Consider the following 18,454-nt stretch of genomic DNA (forward strand, 5'->3'; position numbering starts at 1 on the left):
GCGATTATAAAAACTCTCTGTATATAATCGATTTTAAATAGTTGTAATCGTGTTCATCGGTTAAAGAGCTCCATAAAAATACCTTTTTGTGTTATTGAATTGTGTAAAAAACGGGCAAAAACTTATAGTTAAGTATAAGATATATACGAAATCTAAGCTCGTTTTCCTCAGAAAATGACAGACAATTTTGTTCGTGACTATGAGTGCGATACAAGTCCTTCTATAATTGGTCTGAGGTCGCAGCACTCACCGAGATACTGCGAGTACTTCTGCCACGAGTTCTGGCTGGGGAAGATGCGCACGAAGCCGCCGCGGCGCGAGTACTGCGCCCGCACGGCGCGCACCAGCCGCAGCTCCTCGCCCGTCAGCAGCCCGCCCAGCGCCGCCGCCCCCCCCTGCGCGCCCGGCTTGCCGCGCACGCACGCGTTCTCGGCCGAGTGCACGCGCCGACACTGACAACATAGCTTCACTGAGACGTAATCCTAGACCATCATCATTATCATCTCCTTTCCCTTATCCCGGGCCGGCAAAATATGTCTCTCGGTATTTTACAAAATTTATTTCGGAGAGTGTGCACAGGAGTTATTTGAGCTCGTACCACCGTCACCATTTTACCATCGCACTGCAAGACACCGAGTCGGTTTCCATCCCTATGTCATTGACATACATAGAAATCGTACGGAGCGATTTGCTTCTTCGTTTCTTATTCGCATGGGTAAAGTGGAACTCTCTCCCGAAGTCAGTGTTTCCTAATTGTTACAACTTGGGCAGCTTTAAGAAGAGAGTGAATAGGCATCTTCTAGGCAAGCGTGTTCCACCTTAGGTAACATCTAAACTTAACATCAGGTGAGATCGTGGTCAAGCGGGAGCTAATTAATAAGTTAATTCATCATCCACTCCCTTTACACACATTTCCTCTTTCACACACTCCAACCATCTCGTCTTTGACCTTCCTCTCCTCTTGTGTTCATCTACTTGCAAATTTAACATTTATCTAGTAATATGACTTTCATTCGTCCGCAATACATGTCCATATCAAGCTAACCTTTTACTCCTCAATTTTTATGTCTTTCATACTTCCTCTTACATACTTATTCCTTATTTTATTTATTCTTGTCACACCACACACCCATCTCAACGTACGCAATTCGTTCACTTGCGTCTATCCGTCCCTTTCACCGCCCAACATTCTGATCCAACACAACAGGTCTTACAACCGTTTTATATATTTTATTACCCTTAAGTCTAAGAGGAATTCGAGGGTCACATAATACACCTGAGACCTGTCGCCATCCATCCCACATTCAATATACTTTTCACGTCTTGGTCCACATTGCCGTCGTTTCGAAAAAGCGACCCGACCGAAAATCGGAGTAAGCTGGTAGGGTTACACTATTGAAGGCAATTTTCGGGAATGAGATGGGCCATTAAAGTCCAAGAATAAATATTTAGTTTTCGTTTGTCTGATTCCAACACTTTTAAATTTCTCCTGCCATTTTCCCAGTCTGCTCTGTAATCTTAGTCAAGAACAATATCATCGGCGAACAGCATGCATCAAGATGCTTCTTTCTGTAGTCTGATGTCAGAGCATCACAGGTATTTTCCTTACATTTATAGCCTACCATACTCACGGGGTACTGTATCATACGCTTTCTCTAACTCAACAAACATTATATGGAGGTTCTTTTGTGTTTTGTACCCCGTCCTGGCATAAATGTAAAAAAAACTTAGACTGTCATACATAAAACACTCGTACAGTTGGTTTGTGAAGATCCTTAGAAACTTGATATTTAAAGGCTCTACAAAAACCCTATGAAAATGTTATGTTGAGAACTTGAGGACAGTGTGGAAGTCTATTGAAATCCCTCAGCATCGAACGTCCATCTGCCGATAAGATGTTGTTAATTACATCGCAGATTTATTCATTTCAAGCACTTTTGTAACGTCAGCTTATGGTCATCAAAGTCGAAAACTTGAAAGTGACAAGGGTTCAATGACACTCACAGCTCCAATCCTCATCTTCAGCGAGTTGGTCTGCGGCGAGGCATCGTTCTTGGACGTGGGCATCGCGGGCAGCCCCACCAGAGTGAGCGTGTCGGCCAGCAGCGCCGACTTCACCCGCGCGTCCAGCGGACTCTCGCAGGCTAAACTGTGATAGAACACCATGAAGATTTCACTATTTTATGAATAATTAACACTATTTAATGCTTGACGTACAAAGATGAAATTGGACAGGGAGGTAGGTTATAGATAGTAGACGTCCACTTAGAATGGATTTCGCGACAGGGCCGAATGAAGGAGGTCTAACAGCGGACAAAGTCGCCATTTCAAGTAGACTTAGTTCAGATACAAGCACTTTTGAAACGTAAAGTTTGACTATTTGCAAATACTCTACCACCGGTTCGGAAGACAGGTTCTGCTGAGAAGAGCCGCTAATGAAAAAACTCTTAAATTTCTTTTAATTTTACTTGTTTAGGTGTTTGAGGGTTTTAAGGGAAGCATTAGTATCTAAGTGTGATATTATAGCCTCCCAATTTCGGGTTACATTTCGAAAAAATAGTCGACATATCTTTTTTTCGTCTTTTTTTTTTTTTCTCTATTTTTTTTTTTATTGAGAAAGAATACAATAAGGAAATTAAGCTAACTTATCCTAATAACTATACAAATCATGCCCACGTGGAATGGTGGCAAGAATACTGGCTGCATTTTCATTTTTTCGTCTAAAGATATCTTATGCCTACAGAAGGCCTTCATTGATCATTACCTTGGTGACAAATTGATTTCCAACAACCAGGGTTTCAACATGTCATCTATCAGTATGTCGTATCCAAATAGTTCTGTAAAAGAAAAATTGCTTTTTAACCAGAGAAGCCCATTTATCTTCAGCTATTTGGGGAGCTCATCAAAAGAATGTCAGAAGGTTTTTTGAGGATATTATTAGTTATATGAAATGAGGAGAAGTTTTTTTAAGCTGATGATCTAGAAACTTGACGGCCTCTGTGGCGCAGTGGTATGCGCGGTGGTATTACGGTCCTGGGTTCGATCCCCGGCTAGACCTAAGCGATTCAGTGTTCCGGTACAATGTCGTGTACAAACTGAAAGGGGTGTGGATTTTCATCCTACTCCTATCATCACATACCATCAGATGAGATTTTAGTCAAGGGCTAACTTGCAAAAAAATACTTACCAAAGCAGTTGAACAGGCTGGGCACGAAGACTCTAGCGGCCGCAGTTATGGTTTGAGCTGAGGATAGGATGGACTTCACCACCAGATCCTCGACAGCAGCCATCAGCGCCGCCGTGTTCCTCCCCTGCTTCCTCAGGTGTCGGAGTAACGCCGACAGGGTCCATTTGTGGCCGATGTTCCCTGCATTGGGGTCGTCGCATCTAGAATATTGGAAGATGGGAGAATTCTATCGAGGGGATTTAAGATTAGTTAGAGGTTAACTAGAAATATTGAATTAGAAATGGCTAGGCTAATTGGAAAGATTTTGGGTCGGTTTCCCCATCTTCTGATAAATATTGGGTATTCGAAATACTCAAGAATTTTGTCTTTCATTAAGTGACAGACAAAATTCTTGCTAAGTGACAAAAAAGACTCGTTTTTAAAAAAAAAATTGGTGAATATGCTTTCCGACATTCAGGTGACAAAACAGGTTCTACGAGGTTTATTTATAAGATTAGTGCATCGATAGCTTACAAAAGCGATCTTTACCATTATTCAGTATTTGTTTGATGTCATTCAGATAATTTTTTAAGAGAGAAAATCTAAATTATTTTTTATAACAGCAATTAAAAATTATCTTTCCGCTATTACTGCTAAAAAAACAGACTGAAATTGAGAACCTCCTCCTTTTTTGAAGTCAGTTAAAAAGGCTCAATAAAGTAGGAATTATCCAGAGCTTCTAGACTACTACAAGGGCTTCTAAGACTAAACTTATGAATTCACTTCTTTTAAAATTCTGAGAGCTTCTATTACTAACTCATAAGAAATGTCTTCAAAAACTCACTTGATATAATCTGTGTGGTACTTATTGATGCTGTAATTGCAGAGGTGCATGCAAGGGTTCCAGAGGTTCTTGTTGGTTTTATCATACTTCACGGTGGCGAACCTCACCAGACCCTCCTCGTACAGGTAGATGAGCAATGGGTCGATGGAGGTCACGCACACGTATAGCCGGAGGTCGCACTTGTGACCCCCTATGAGCAATGGCTTGTCTATGTATTTGGCTACCACCACATTCTCGCCTTTGGGTATCTGTTCGGGCTGAAAGTAAACCAGGGTTTAACTTTGTCTGCGTAAATTTGGTGTACTTTATAGAAAAATGTTTGGTTACTCCTATTTAAATGAAAGTACATTTTCAGTTGTGTGCATTTAAAGAAATTATCACGTATCTCAAACTGTGTAGGAAAACATCGTGACGAAACCAGCATACCAGAAAATTTTCCTAATTCTCTGGTATGCAGGTTGATCAGATGATGACGATGACGATGATGATGAAATCAATCAAAAGTCGTACCGTATTAACAATATAGATCCCCCGTCCTCTGCTAGATGCGGCAGGTTTGACAATCCAAGGCCCTTTGGTCCTGTAGTGCGTGGTGCACAGCTCCTTGTACTCGCCGGGCATCAGGAATGTGGTGGGAATGAAGTCGAAGTGCTTCAGGCCGCGAAAGTATTGCATTTTCTCTATGTTCTTGAACAGTTTGTCTTTGCGCGTCAGTTCGTATGACCTTGAAAAGTAAGAGGAGTTCAAAATATGTCCAGAAATCTTAGGGAAATACTAAAAATGCAGTGCACAATCTAAATACTTCTCTACAATATTGGATCTTTGGTACGGCGTAAAGGATCTGAGTGCATCTGGTTTGGGATGCAGGCTAGTCCATACCAGATCTTTGAATTCAGAAAATCTTTGCCATCGGTGGTAGTCAAAATCGTAAATTACTCCTAAGACTAACTTACTCACCTTGGAAAATGGTTGACTCTTTGGTACGGCGTCAGCGATCTGAGTACATCAGGCTTGGGATGCAGGCCCGCCCACATCAGGTTGAACTCTTTGGCATCGGTGGGCGCCTCTTGGAGGCCGTGGGCTTGGAGCAGGCGGTGCAGTAACTTGGTTTCCGTGTTGACTAGTTTGTACGTGATCTTCAGCATGCGCGCCGGCATGTGACAGCTTTCTAAAACCTTTGGGGAAACATGACATCTAGAGAAATGTTGGTGAAATCGCAGATAGTAATGTTGCATAGGTCAGCGGTTTTTTATATATCTGTGAGGTTATGTATTTACTGTAGGCTCCTTACGGAGATATCTAGGCTTGAAGAACGGGAACAGGGAATCTAAGGGCGTCTTTTGTGAGAGTCGGATCTCAGTTTAGATTCAGAGGGATGTTCTGGCTTTCTGTTTTTTCCGTTAATGAACTTAAGGTACCTTGTCACCTTAAGGTCATTAACGAAAAAAGGAGAAGGCCTTATATAGAGAAAACCAGTGTATTTACCAGAAGCAGTAAGTTCTCACCTTAATACTATCTATTTCCTTAACTAACATGTGCTCCGAGTCATCGCTGTCGAGGGAGGGCGACGATGCTCGCGTCTTGCGCTTGTTCTTAGATTTGTTCTTTTTGGCTTTCTTCTCGTCTTTCTCTGTAATTATATTATATTTTACTGTTATAATATACCGATACACCAGGAAGCAGCAACTCTTTCGAGATCGCTAAATTCTCTCAATTTTAAGCAAAATTTTATAGTGACTTTTCTCGGTGTTAAATACTACTGAAACTACGAAATACGTTTTGGTGATACACGCCGATAAGCAGGTAGCAGTCACTTTTGGGAGATGGCTGCACTTCTCGATTTTAACACAAATTTTAGTATAAATGCTGATCAATATATGGGTGATTTGAGGAAATATTGACAATATTATTAGGTTAAGATCCTATAAATTTTGTAAACCTTCGACAAAAGAAACAAAGAAATATAAGTTTGTTCTGTTGGATAGACCGTTCGGCCGATTGGAACCGAGTTTTGTTGTATATGCATACCAAGGAGAAGGATCTAATCTATATACTGTAACGTCGTGGATTTTAATTTTGGGTGGTCAAATTTGGAATCTCTAGGTTTGTTTCGAAAGGCAGCGACATCGATGAATGTCGTAGAGATTACGAGGTTCGCTGCTAGATGGCGCTTATATTAAAGTGCTCAGACAAATAAATATGGACAAGTAGTTGGAGCTTTATAATCTGTATATAGACTTAATATATGGTTAGAGGTATTCCACAAGTAACGAAAGGTATGGAATCCGAAACCGACTTTAAAAACAAATGTCACATATTATCTGTGCAATTTGTTGATTGTACTCTGTAAGAAAGATGAATCGGTAACTTTATAGCTTTGCTATTGGTGAGGTTTTTTATGAAGAAAGTCCCGTTATCTTCTCGTTATATACTCGGGCACGTTCGAGTTTTTTCTTTTGGCTGGCTGAAATTTGGAGACATGTAGTTGACTTTCCAAAACATTAAATTTACTTAGAGGCAGTGATGTAAGATACTTGGTAAGACTCGAATTTATATTTGGTTAGCATTCGTGATTATCGAATTTTGTTGTGCTAAAGAGACAAATTCTTGCAGTTCCGGTCAACCATAAAAATTTCCCGTGAGATGTTAAGATGGCTACCTACTGGGAACTAGGGCGGGATATCCTTTTAAGGTACTCGGTTGAAATTGTTTTTTTCTTTGTCCGGCGTAGGTCAAACTTTAGTGACATGTGCTAACCTCCGTATTTTGTTACAGGATGGGAATGTAATATATTCTGAACTTAACCTAACCTATATACGTGACCTAATGTAATCACACTTCTTCTTAATACAACCACGTTATTATGTAGAAACGTAGATTGGTTGTAGACATTTGAAACGCCGGTTCTGAAACCTTTGGTCATTCTTGGAACATTTTTATGGAACCTGAGTTGACTATTACATTTAATCATTTGCACGCGTCGAGTAGCATGCTGTTAGCGGCGTAAATCTTGGAGGTTCGCTGGCCGCCAGACAAAATGACGGACGGATGAATGCAACAGCAAGGTCAGCGACCGCGTGGTGTCAGCTTCCATCATAAACGTCAGGTCGTACCTATTCTTTCTTTTGTTAAATGGAGTCATGCTAAAACTTCTATTTTTATATATTGTTTTTTTTAAAAGGATGCGTTACATTAATTGTTGGTGGTGATTCGGATATACCGTTCAGATTACAATAAGATTTAGAGATAACTAGACCTCTTTCGTGAGTGTTTAAAATGCAACGTGTTTGTTGTCCCTTTAGTATAAACGTGTGTAATTGCTAAGCGAACTTAAATGGAATCATCCTTGTGGATTTGGCTGGTAGCGATGTGAATTCATAACTTCTAGTGCGTTGTTCGACGGACCCACTTTAAATACCTAGCCGTGGCAGTGGTTTGGTCAACAAAAATCCAAACGCTATATCGACACCATCTAATCCCCAAGGATTGGTATAATAAAACAAATATTTGAGATAACCACTGTTTATTTACAAAGTATGTACAAAGTAACTTAACATTTAGGAAACCTGGTTTTTTTTATGTAATTTAACCCATTAATATTTTGTCCTTTTAGGGTTTCTCAAGGGTTTAGCATTACTTTTATATTGTAAAAAAAAGGTTCATCTAAAAATATAGAAGCCAAATACCGGTGATTACTGTAAAAGTGTTTTTTTTGTTTACTTAACCCCGCATCCTCCTACGGGTATAGATCCGAAAGCCAGAATCTCGGTGGTAACATTTGAGATTCTGGTCTACAAGCTGTATGTTTGGCTGGTGACGCACTAGAAATTTCATCCAAATCGTTTCACAAAAACCGGCACAAACTAAAAGGCTTGCAGTGGCGCCCAACGTGGGGCACTACCGGTGAAAAAAAAAAAAAAAAAAAAAAAAAAAAAAAAAAAAAAAAAAAAAAAAAAAAAAAAAAAAAAAAAAAAAAAAAAAAAAAAAAACTGCAAGCCTTTTAGTTTGTGCCGGTTTTTGTGAAACGATTTGGATGAAATTTCTAGTGCGTCACCAGCCAAACATACAGCTTGTAGACCAGAATCTCAAATGTTACCACCGAGATTCTGGCTTTCGGATCTATACCCGTAGGAGGATGCGGGGTTAAGTAAACAAAAAAACACTTTTACAGTAATCACCGGTATTTGGCTTCTATATTTTTAGATGAACCTTTTTTTTACAATATAAAAGTAATGCTAAACCCTTGAGAAACCCTAAAAGGACAAAATATTAATGGGTTAAATTACATAAAAAAAACCAGGTTTCCTAAATGTTAAGTTACTTTGTACATACTTTGTAAATAAACAGTGGTTATCTCAAATATTTGTTTTATTATACCAATCCTTGGGGATTAGATGGTGTCGATATAGCGTTTGGATTTTTGTTGACCAAACCACTGCCACGGCTAGGTATTTAAAGTGGGTCCGTCGAACAACGCACTAGAAGTTATGAATTCACATCGCTACCAGCCAAATCCACAAGGATGATTCCATTTAAGTTCGCTTAGCAATTACACACGTTTATACTAAAGGGACAACAAACACGTTGCATTTTAAACACTCACGAAAGAGGTCTAGTTATCTCTAAATCTTATTGTAATCTGAACGGTATATCCGAATCACCACCAACAATTAATGTAACGCATCCTTTTAAAAAAAACAATATATAAAAATAGAAGTTTTAGCATGACTCCATTTAACAAAAGAAAGAATAGGTACGACCTGACGTTTATGATGGAAGCTGACACCACGCGGTCGCTGACCTTGCTGTTGCATTCATCCGTCCGTCATTTTGTCTGGCGGCCAGCGAACCTCCAAGATTTACGCCGCTAACAGCATGCTACTCGACGCGTGCAAATGATTAAATGTAATAGTCAACTCAGGTTCCATAAAAATGTTCCAAGAATGACCAAAGGTTTCAGAACCGGCGTTTCAAATGTCTACAACCAATCTACGTTTCTACATAATAACGTGGTTGTATTAAGAAGAAGTGTGATTACATTAGGTCACGTATATAGGTTAGGTTAAGTTCAGAATATATTACATTCCCATCCTGTAACAAAATACGGAGGTTAGCACATGTCACTAAAGTTTGACCTACGCCGGACAAAGAAAAAAACAATTTCAACCGAGTACCTTAAAAGGATATCCCGCCCTAGTTCCCAGTAGGTAGCCATCTTAACATCTCACGGGAAATTTTTATGGTTGACCGGAACTGCAAGAATTTGTCTCTTTAGCACAACAAAATTCGATAATCACGAATGCTAACCAAATATAAATTCGAGTCTTACCAAGTATCTTACATCACTGCCTCTAAGTAAATTTAATGTTTTGGAAAGTCAACTACATGTCTCCAAATTTCAGCCAGCCAAAAGAAAAAACTCGAACGTGCCCGAGTATATAACGAGAAGATAACGGGACTTTCTTCATAAAAAACCTCACCAATAGCAAAGCTATAAAGTTACCGATTCATCTTTCTTACAGAGTACAATCAACAAATTGCACAGATAATATGTGACATTTGTTTTTAAAGTCGGTTTCGGATTCCATACCTTTCGTTACTTGTGGAATACCTCTAACCATATATTAAGTCTATATACAGATTATAAAGCTCCAACTACTTGTCCATATTTATTTGTCTGAGCACTTTAATATAAGCGCCATCTAGCAGCGAACCTCGTAATCTCTACGACATTCATCGATGTCGCTGCCTTTCGAAACAAACCTAGAGATTCCAAATTTGACCACCCAAAATTAAAATCCACGACGTTACAATACCATAAAGATCGTAGAAGCAAATTTGAAAATAACAACAGCATTTCTCTATTATTATGAAAGTTATTTCCAACACATATATGTAACTACCGTTAATTTAGCAAAACTGTTAAAATTTCAACTTATTACAAAAGTTGTCACCTTTACTAGACGGCGGTGGTTCTTCAGGCGGTTTAATATTAGCGGTGGTGTTTTCAATATTGAGATTCCTCTTAAGCGTGATCTTGTTCAGGTCATTCAGCACGTCATCGATGTCCCGCTTATGTTCCATGGGTTCATGGCCTTGCTCCTCGGGGGTCTCGGGCACGTCGGCGTCACTCACGTGCCTCACGACGTAAGCCTGGCCGGTGTACTTGTTGCTATTGCCGAAGGTCTCCATCACATCGTGCATTATGTTTTTGGGTCTTACGCTGAACGCATGGGGCTCTGCGACTAGTCTTCTCGCCATATTTTTTGCCTAAAAAACATAAATAAGCTGTAGATGCACGTGTTTTCTGAGTTGTCGCTCTCTTGATAATACGGGGACTTTCTAGTTTCAACATCGAGATGCTTATGCCCTATGCCACAAACACTACCTCTTTTTATTAAATGTAATGTTATTATTATAGATATAATGTTTTAAATGGTTTTAGCATTAGCCTAATAAATGCCACATTCTAAGAGCAGCGAGGCTTTTTTTTATTCTTTACAAGTTAGCCCTTGATTACAATCTCACCTGATGACGGTAAGTGATGATGCAATCTTAGATGGAAGGAGGATGAAAATCCACACATCTTTTGGTTTTATATGACATCGTACCGGAACGCTAAATCGCTTAGTGGTACGTCTTTGCCGGTAGGGTGGTAACTCGAACGATGCCTCTTACCTAATAAGCCACCTAGCCGAGGTTAATATTAAGTCAGTAACTTAACTTATTAGACATTACTTCATGAAATCTTAGTACCATCTTTGACTTTGACCAGTGGTGTTGATAGCAGCATGGGCTTTATGACGAGCATGCCGCAATGGATCGCATAGCTGACTATTCCAATTTGTCTGTGTGTTTGTTTTTACTCTAATCTCTATAATCTAATAAGGTTTTCAACATATTCAATAGGTTTTCCAGCGTTCATTGGCGTTAGTACCATAATAACTAACCTTATTTAATAGTATAGTGGTCCCTGTATTATTGCCAACGGTTTTCGTAGTGGACTCCATGGAGGGTGTCCTCGAGGCGAGCACGCACGACCGAAACACGAGCACGGCGCCCTTCGCCCCGATTGGCCCGCCCGACACCCAGTCAGCGACCGAGCCTTCGTTCTCCTCTTTCCCGTTAGATTCCTCATTCTTTCTCATGTTGTCTCCCTTTTGCTCTGTTTGAAGGCCCGATGTAGACGGAATTGTGCTTTCTGGTACATGTGGACTGTAAAAAGGAATTATTTTTTTTAATTTACCATGAATTTATTCAGGTGCGTATACGAAATGGTCTGTTGTAATAATATAAAAGTATTTGTAAGTTGGATAACTTGACTTTTAATAAGATATTAGTTACATTAAAACGTGTTTTATCAAATTTTATCAAGCTAGGAATCTATTAATAATTAAGTATTTTTATTATTATTTTGCATTTTTTTTTAACCGACTTCCAAAAAGGAGGAGGTCCGTATGTTCGTGTGTTTTTTTTTTGTTTGTGTCCTTGAAAAGACCAAAACTATTTTGAAAAAAATTGCACTGAAATACGTCTAGGAATTCGCAAACTGGAATTATTATCAATAACAAATTATTATATGTGATTATTTTATTTGAATTTTGTAGGATGTGTTTTTGGCACCCTGTGAGGTGTCACTCTGTTTATTGGCGATGATTATCACTTTGCCTTCAGCTGGCCTATTCACTATTTGTCTTTATTATCAACCTGTTAAAATAAACATCGAAACAATTGAAAAAATGACATTTTCTACCTACTGTTTGATATCCACCAGTAAGCACCGGATGACATTTTTACATAGAATCTCAATTTTGTACCTATACTATAGCCTTTCTTGATGTGTACTGTTTAGCAACAAACAAATTAAAAATGAGGGTATAAATCACTAGTCATTTCACACCTAATAAAAATCCAAATCAACTTGTTCTTAAATTAATGAAAATAAAGACTATTAAGCATAGAACAATTAGATATGGTTAATATATTTTATATAACATTTTATAAACAAACCATACACAATTTAAAACAAATAAGTAATGAAATGACATGCGTTTTCTACCTTCATAATTAATTTGTTTGTCGGTAAACAGTATTTCTCGAGTATGGCTTTAGTATACATATATGTCAACTAGCATACGTCAAAGATAGTGAATAAGCCTGCTGCTGGGCCATTTGCTTGAGCCGTAACCATTACTATCAAAAACACATTTAAATATAGTAAAAATCCTCAAACCAACAAGCAAGTCATACTTAGATGATAGAACTACAAAAAAAAAAATGCGTAAAAATCAAACGAAGCAACATAATGACCATTTAACAATATACAATGTGCTTCCGTCTTTTTGTACACACGGACTGTTTGCACAATAGCCTTAGCCTACTGCATTTCTGCAAAGTAATGCTTTCGATTAACTTAACTTTAATAAGCGTAATAAAAACATCGATTACGTAAAAGCCAAGCGGAACAATGGGGATGATGACAGTTTTTTTTTAAATTGTATATAAATTAAGAGTATACTAATAGTAAAGCAATTTTGTAAAAGGAACAGGGTATCTGCGATCATTAATTTCGGAGCTACAGGGATTTAAAGAGTCAGATTTGCGGCGCTGCCGCGGATCCCTGAAAAACGCCCCATACAAAATGGCACGAACTAATGACGTCGTAGGCAATGTAATGATCGTTAGATTAGTATGTGCGTTCAAACAAAATTATTAATATCTTTGTTATTTGTGCGTTTATGTCTATAGTTCATATATTAAAAAATATCACTTTTGATGTAAGGAAGCTAAAACTGTATGAATTTTTATCTAATTACGATAAAATATTTTTTATAGATTTTGAAATTTTATAATCTCATTTATTTTGCAAATATCCAGACAATCTTTGCTTTTTATGTATAAATGAGTTAACATTGACCCTATTTACCCGAATGTATCATAAAAATCAATATATTCAAATCTAGTCATCATCCCCATTAAGCCAAGCGTTTTTTTTTATTCTTTACAAGTTAGCCCTTGATTACAATCTCACCTGATGGTAAGTGATGATGCAATCTAAGATAGAAACGGGCTATCTTGTTAGGAGGAGGACGAAAATCCACACCCTTTTCGGTTTCTACACGACATCGTACCGGAACGCTAAATCGCTTGGCGGTACGTTTTTGTCGGTAGGGTGGTAAACTAATCACGGCCTTTCACCAGCCAGACCAGGACCAATTAAGAAAATCTCAATCGGCGCAGCTGGGTATCGAACCCAGGACCTCCTTGTAAATCCACCGCGCTCACCACTGCGCCACGGAGGCCGTCTATGAAATGAGGTCGTCAAATTGAGGCGTTATATTAATACGAGGCTCGCCTTGGATCTATCGATTTTGTTGCCTACAATATTAATAGGAAATTAACAATTAATTAAAGGAAATAAGCTAGAAGCACGGAGCTATAGCCAAAGTACGTAAAGTAAGTCGGGCATCGAACCCGTATACAAATAGTGATGAGGGATGTGACCACTGACGTCATCGTAGGTTGTATTTCACATTATTGAATGCACACTATAGCTTGGCAAATACGTTCGTAAAACACTCCCGATGGCCCGCGCGGGCCGGGAGGGGGGTAGCAATGCCCCGCGCGCACGACTTCACACCCGCGCTGTACTTTCCTCCCGTCGCCCGCATATCATGAGTGTCATTAACAAACTTGCCAAGCTATAGCATCGTCTACCAAATGTAAATACGCACTCTTGGTTCTCTAGGAAAAACTACAGATTTTATCAATGAGAAGCTTCGATAAAAATCCTCGTGATTGGATTCTCATCCGATGACAAATGATGTTGCTGTGTAGAGGGGAAGAAAATGTGATCAACAATCATGTGTAAGCTAATCCACTGAACATCAATTTCAATGAAATTTAATACAGAATCAAATAGAACCTTGTAGAAGAACATAGGCTACTTCTTATCCAGGAAAATGTAGGGTTCCTGTATGATTTGCGAAAAACAGAAATTCACGCGAAAGGAGTCAGTGACGCCCGCTTGTAAATATAACTAGCTGACGCCCGCTTGGTTTCACCCGCGTGGTTCCCGTTTCCGTAGGAATACGGGGATAATATATAGCCTTTTTTGATAAATGGGCTATCTAACTCCGAAAGAATTTTTCAAATCGGACCAGGAGTTTTTGAGATTAGCGCGTTCAAGCAAACAAACTCATCAGCTTTATAATATTAGTATACATTAAATAACTATTAATAACGTTTGCAAAAAATCATATTTATAAAATAATTAAGGTCACAGCAGCATGGCGCGGCACCATAGCTCGTGCCTCCATATAGGCACACAATCGCGCATTGATAATAACACGCAGTATGGTATTGACCGCGTGCCACACATGGTCTAAGTCGGCAGGGTCACTTATTCTATATTTGTTGCTAATGTAACTACAATTTATTACATTGAGGTATTTCTGTCGTTTGTTACGATATTGCACAAATACAAAAGGATAATAATTGTTAATGTTATTTTTAGTGTTCAAAAGGAAAAACGTCTTCACTTACTTCGTTGTGCGTCTCTTTGTCTGTCGGTAAAAATCCATTTTCTTATTGATCCGTAGACTATAATGAACATAATAAGAGACCTAACAGCCCAGACAGCCTCTGGTTTCGATTCGGAGAACGTAGATTTAATCCTGGTCCTGGGCCTGGGCATGCACCTCTAACTTTTCAGTTATGTGCATTTTAAGAAATTAAATATCACTTGTCTCAAACGGTCAAGGAAAAGGAAAAAACATCGTCAGGAAACCTGCATACTTGAGAATTTTCTCAATTCTCTACGAGTGAAGTCTACCAATCCGCATTGGGCCAGCTAATTTAGACTAATGTCCATGTAATGTAATGTCATGTTGTGGTAGACTAACGTCTAACCCCTCTCATTCTGAGTGGAGCCTCGTGCTCAATAGTGAGCCGAATATGTTTTGTAATGATGATGATGATAATAATATTGCAGTATAATTAATTTAGTTTCTTTCGACTTCCAAAACGTTACCCTACTTAATTAACAAAATTATTGTGTGCTTGACGCAAATACGAGATCTTGTTAATGGTATTGTTAATGTGTTAATGTGTGTACAAATGTTAAAAATTTGTGTGCGGGGACCTTATTAATGACACTATTTTTAAATAAAGTAAAAACTAGTAAGACCTATTATTATCAAGTAAGCGCGGCCAGTGATTGAAGAGTCAATATTTATAGACACGTCTTGTTTGCCTTACCCAGTTAACGAGTTGCAGCTATATCAAACCATACGATCATGGGAAAAAATAGAAAACCGGCGGAGAGAGTAGGTACCTCTACCTACTATTCATAGAGGACGCAGTATTCTTAGCTAATGTTTATTATTATTATTAATTCGAATTGTAACATATTCGTCATTATCAACCCATAGTCGGCTCACTGCTGAGCTCGTCTCTCAGAATGAGGGGTTAGGCCTTAGTCCACCACACTGGCCAAATGCGGATTGGCAGACTTCACACACGTAGAGAATTAAAAAAATTGTCAGATATGCAGGTTTCCTCACGATGTTTTTCCTTCACCGTTTATGACATGTGATATTTAATTTCTTAAACAAAACACAAACAAAAACCTGGAGCAGATTTCTGGACTTGTGATCGGGAACACACTTGTGTGTGTTTTAAGGGATCCCATTTAAACTAGCGAACACTTCAATGCTCGTGTCGTTCTCCGCATTAAGCACAAAATAATTTATGAATAATTTAATTTGTCCTTTTTCATCCCAAAAGTTATGTCCCATAATATATTATGTGTTTCGTCTTTAACAACCCATATTCGGCTCACTGATAAGCAGGAGTCTCTTCTCCGAAAGAGTTAGGCTAATAGCTCACCAAGCCGACCCAATGAGGACACACGGAGAGAATTAAGAATAGTCACAGGTATGCAGGTTTCCTCACGATGTTTTTCCTTCACCGTTTGAGACAAGTGATATTTAATTTCTCAAAATGCACACAACTGAAAAGTTGAAGGTGCACGACCCGGACCGAATTCGAACCTACGCCCTCCGAATCGAAGGCAGAGGTCATATCCACTGGCCTATCACGTCTCATAGATGATCATAACGTTTGATATTACATATTCCGATAATGATTCCTCGATGACACATTCTCCCTAAATCAAACTATCACTTTAATATTCAACGCAAGTTCTTGCGAAGCTATATTAGTGACTCCACTAAAATCGTTCTTCCGGTGACGTTTTAAATTTCTCAGATCCACAAAGCACATTGCTCAAAAAACCAAAAATTAGGTGATTCTAGGTACTAGGAGAAGATTTTTTTAGTTTTAATCATAATTCGGTTAAAATACTGTCCTTCCTAAAGAAACATTAATCTCTCAACAACAATAATGAAGAAGCACAAAGCATGTTGGACAAAAAAACTAAGAATTGGGTGATTCTAGGTACTAGGAGAAGATTTTTTTAGTTTTAATCATAATTCGGTTAAAAACTGCCTTCCCTAAAGATACATTAACCTCTCAACAACAATAACTAAGAGATACATTCTCAGAAATGCGTTACGAGTCTGCGATCGGCGACTCGGACCATTGAGGATATGGACCCGTGAAATCGTAATCCGTATACAGCTCACTGTTAAGCACGAGTCTCCTCACCGAATGAGAGAAATTGGAGGCAGAGATCAGAATAAGAGGAATCGATTAGTCTTCAAATACACTGTAGAGTTGTAGACTATCCGACCGATTCATTTAGTAGAGCGGATAATGATTCTATTTAAGCAATCTAACTTGTAACAAAGTACTTAAACTCAAACTATTCTACAAGTTTGAATTAGTTCAATCACGAAGAATGAACCTACGCAGAAAATATACAATGAACAATTTATGACTTTGTACAAAGAAACACGTTTCTTTAATGATTGCATAGTATCGCACGCGCCGCAAACCAAGTACCTACATTTTTTTTTATTTAACCTACGAATAGCTATAGTAAAACCTACACATAAACAAAATTGAAGTGTCTGTCTGTGTTTAAAAAAACTGTATTTTCATAAGTTATTTATATGTCTATGGTTACTAAAACATGAAGAATCTTTTTCTGCAATTTTGTCTATCTGTTTGTCCGAGCTAATATCTGGAATGGCTGGAACAATTTTAATAGGACTTCCACTGGGAAATAGAGGAGGCTATTGAGCAACACGTAGATTAGTTTATATTACGAAAATATCAATGGTTCACGCGGGATTTGTGAACAACTTAATATTTATATCGTAGTTTTTGCCGTCATATTTTTGGTCTGTCTCTTCATCATCCTCTGACACGATTTTTAATGTAATTTAGTTGCAATATATACAGCTTACATATTCCATTTTCGGAAGATAGATTAATGGTTTGATTGTTGTGGTAAGGTTTGTGTGAAACGGAAGGTAAACGGGTTTCCATGTGACACCATTATATCCCCCTAAATGATTTAACAATGCATTTACGCCAGCCACACAAGAATCTTCAAGTCAATCTTCAATCGCTTAGGGATGTGATTTTTTCATTGCTCACATCCCTAAGCGGGCTGCAGACTTTGCAATAATAACATGACCGTATGTGGCTGACGTTAAACTTTAGTGACGTTTTTTTTATTCTTTACAAGTTAGCCCTTGACTGCAATCTCACCTGATGGTAAGTGATGATGCAATCTAAGATGGATGGGCTAACTTGTTAGGAAGAGTATTTAAATCCACACCTCCTTCGGTATCTACACGACATCGTACCGGAACGCTAAATCGCTTGGCGGTACGTCTTTACCGGTAGGGTGGTAACTAACCACGGTCGAAGCCTCCCAACACCCTAAACGCACATCACATCCCTAAGCGCGCTGCAGACTTGACAATAACATGACCGTGTGTGGCTGGCGTTATACTGTGCTAATGTCTCTTCGACGTCCTTCTTCTCAAAGTCGGTTAAATAGCAATAACTCAACAGCCGTCGTTCTTGCATAGCTAACACCGTTCCGTTTCGAAATGTATCAAGTTATGAAAACGTAGCTATAAAGTACAAAACCCACGCAAAATGCAAATCACAATGAAGAATTTATAAGCCCATATAACGTAACAAGTTTCTTACAGCATTCGCTTCAGAATGGGATCATAAACATTGCATCGCTATTATGAAGCCATCGTAGACCCTAACCAGAGGTTATTTCGTTATGAATTCATGAATTCGAGGGAAAATTTAAACGAGGTAGATATTGTTCATAAGCCTTGATAGCCCAGAGGATATGGCTTTTAATTCTGCCTTTGATTCGGGGGGCGTATGTTTGAATCCGGTCAGGGAAATGCATCTCCAACTTCTCAAACGTTGAAGGGAAACATCGTGAGGAAACCTGCAAACCTGCGAATTTGCTTAAATCTGTAGGTGTGTGAAGTCTGTCAATCTGC

At 38.7% G+C, this 18,454-nt stretch overlaps 1 protein-coding gene and 1 long non-coding RNA gene across 5 annotated transcripts in view; one reads left to right on the plus strand and one right to left on the minus strand.

Annotated features, from left to right (window-relative positions):
• Positions 1–18,454, minus strand: part of LOC112054546 (tubulin polyglutamylase TTLL5) — a 46,063-nt gene that overhangs the window by 14,791 nt on the left and 12,818 nt on the right. For 3 of the 4 annotated variants that reach the window (XM_024094400.2, XM_052888250.1, XM_024094392.2), the window contains 10 exons: positions 10,961–11,225; positions 9,965–10,280; positions 5,516–5,640; positions 4,968–5,185; positions 4,521–4,734; positions 4,011–4,267; positions 3,188–3,387; positions 2,765–2,837; positions 2,005–2,149; positions 251–452 (listed from right to left, as the gene is read on the minus strand). In XM_024094400.2, the coding sequence (XP_023950168.2) occupies positions 251–452; positions 2,005–2,149; positions 2,765–2,837; positions 3,188–3,387; positions 4,011–4,267; positions 4,521–4,734; positions 4,968–5,185; positions 5,516–5,640; positions 9,965–10,280; positions 10,961–11,158 (1,948 nt within the window). In that variant the 5' untranslated portion in view covers positions 11,159–11,225. Of the gene's footprint in view, positions 1–250; positions 453–2,004; positions 2,150–2,764; positions 2,838–3,187; positions 3,388–4,010; positions 4,268–4,520; positions 4,735–4,967; positions 5,186–5,515; positions 5,641–5,786; positions 6,073–9,964; positions 10,281–10,960; positions 11,226–18,454 lie in introns of those variants that run through there. The other variant, XM_052888251.1, reaches the window with a different exon arrangement.
• Positions 6,569–7,713, plus strand: LOC128199298 (uncharacterized). The gene is made up of 2 exons (XR_008251962.1): positions 6,569–6,702; positions 6,786–7,713. It is a non-coding gene; the product is annotated as an uncharacterized LOC128199298 (long non-coding RNA).

Source organism: Bicyclus anynana, chromosome 21 (assembly GCF_947172395.1).
Source record: "Bicyclus anynana chromosome 21, ilBicAnyn1.1, whole genome shotgun sequence".
NCBI lineage: Eukaryota > Metazoa > Arthropoda > Insecta > Lepidoptera > Nymphalidae > Bicyclus > Bicyclus anynana.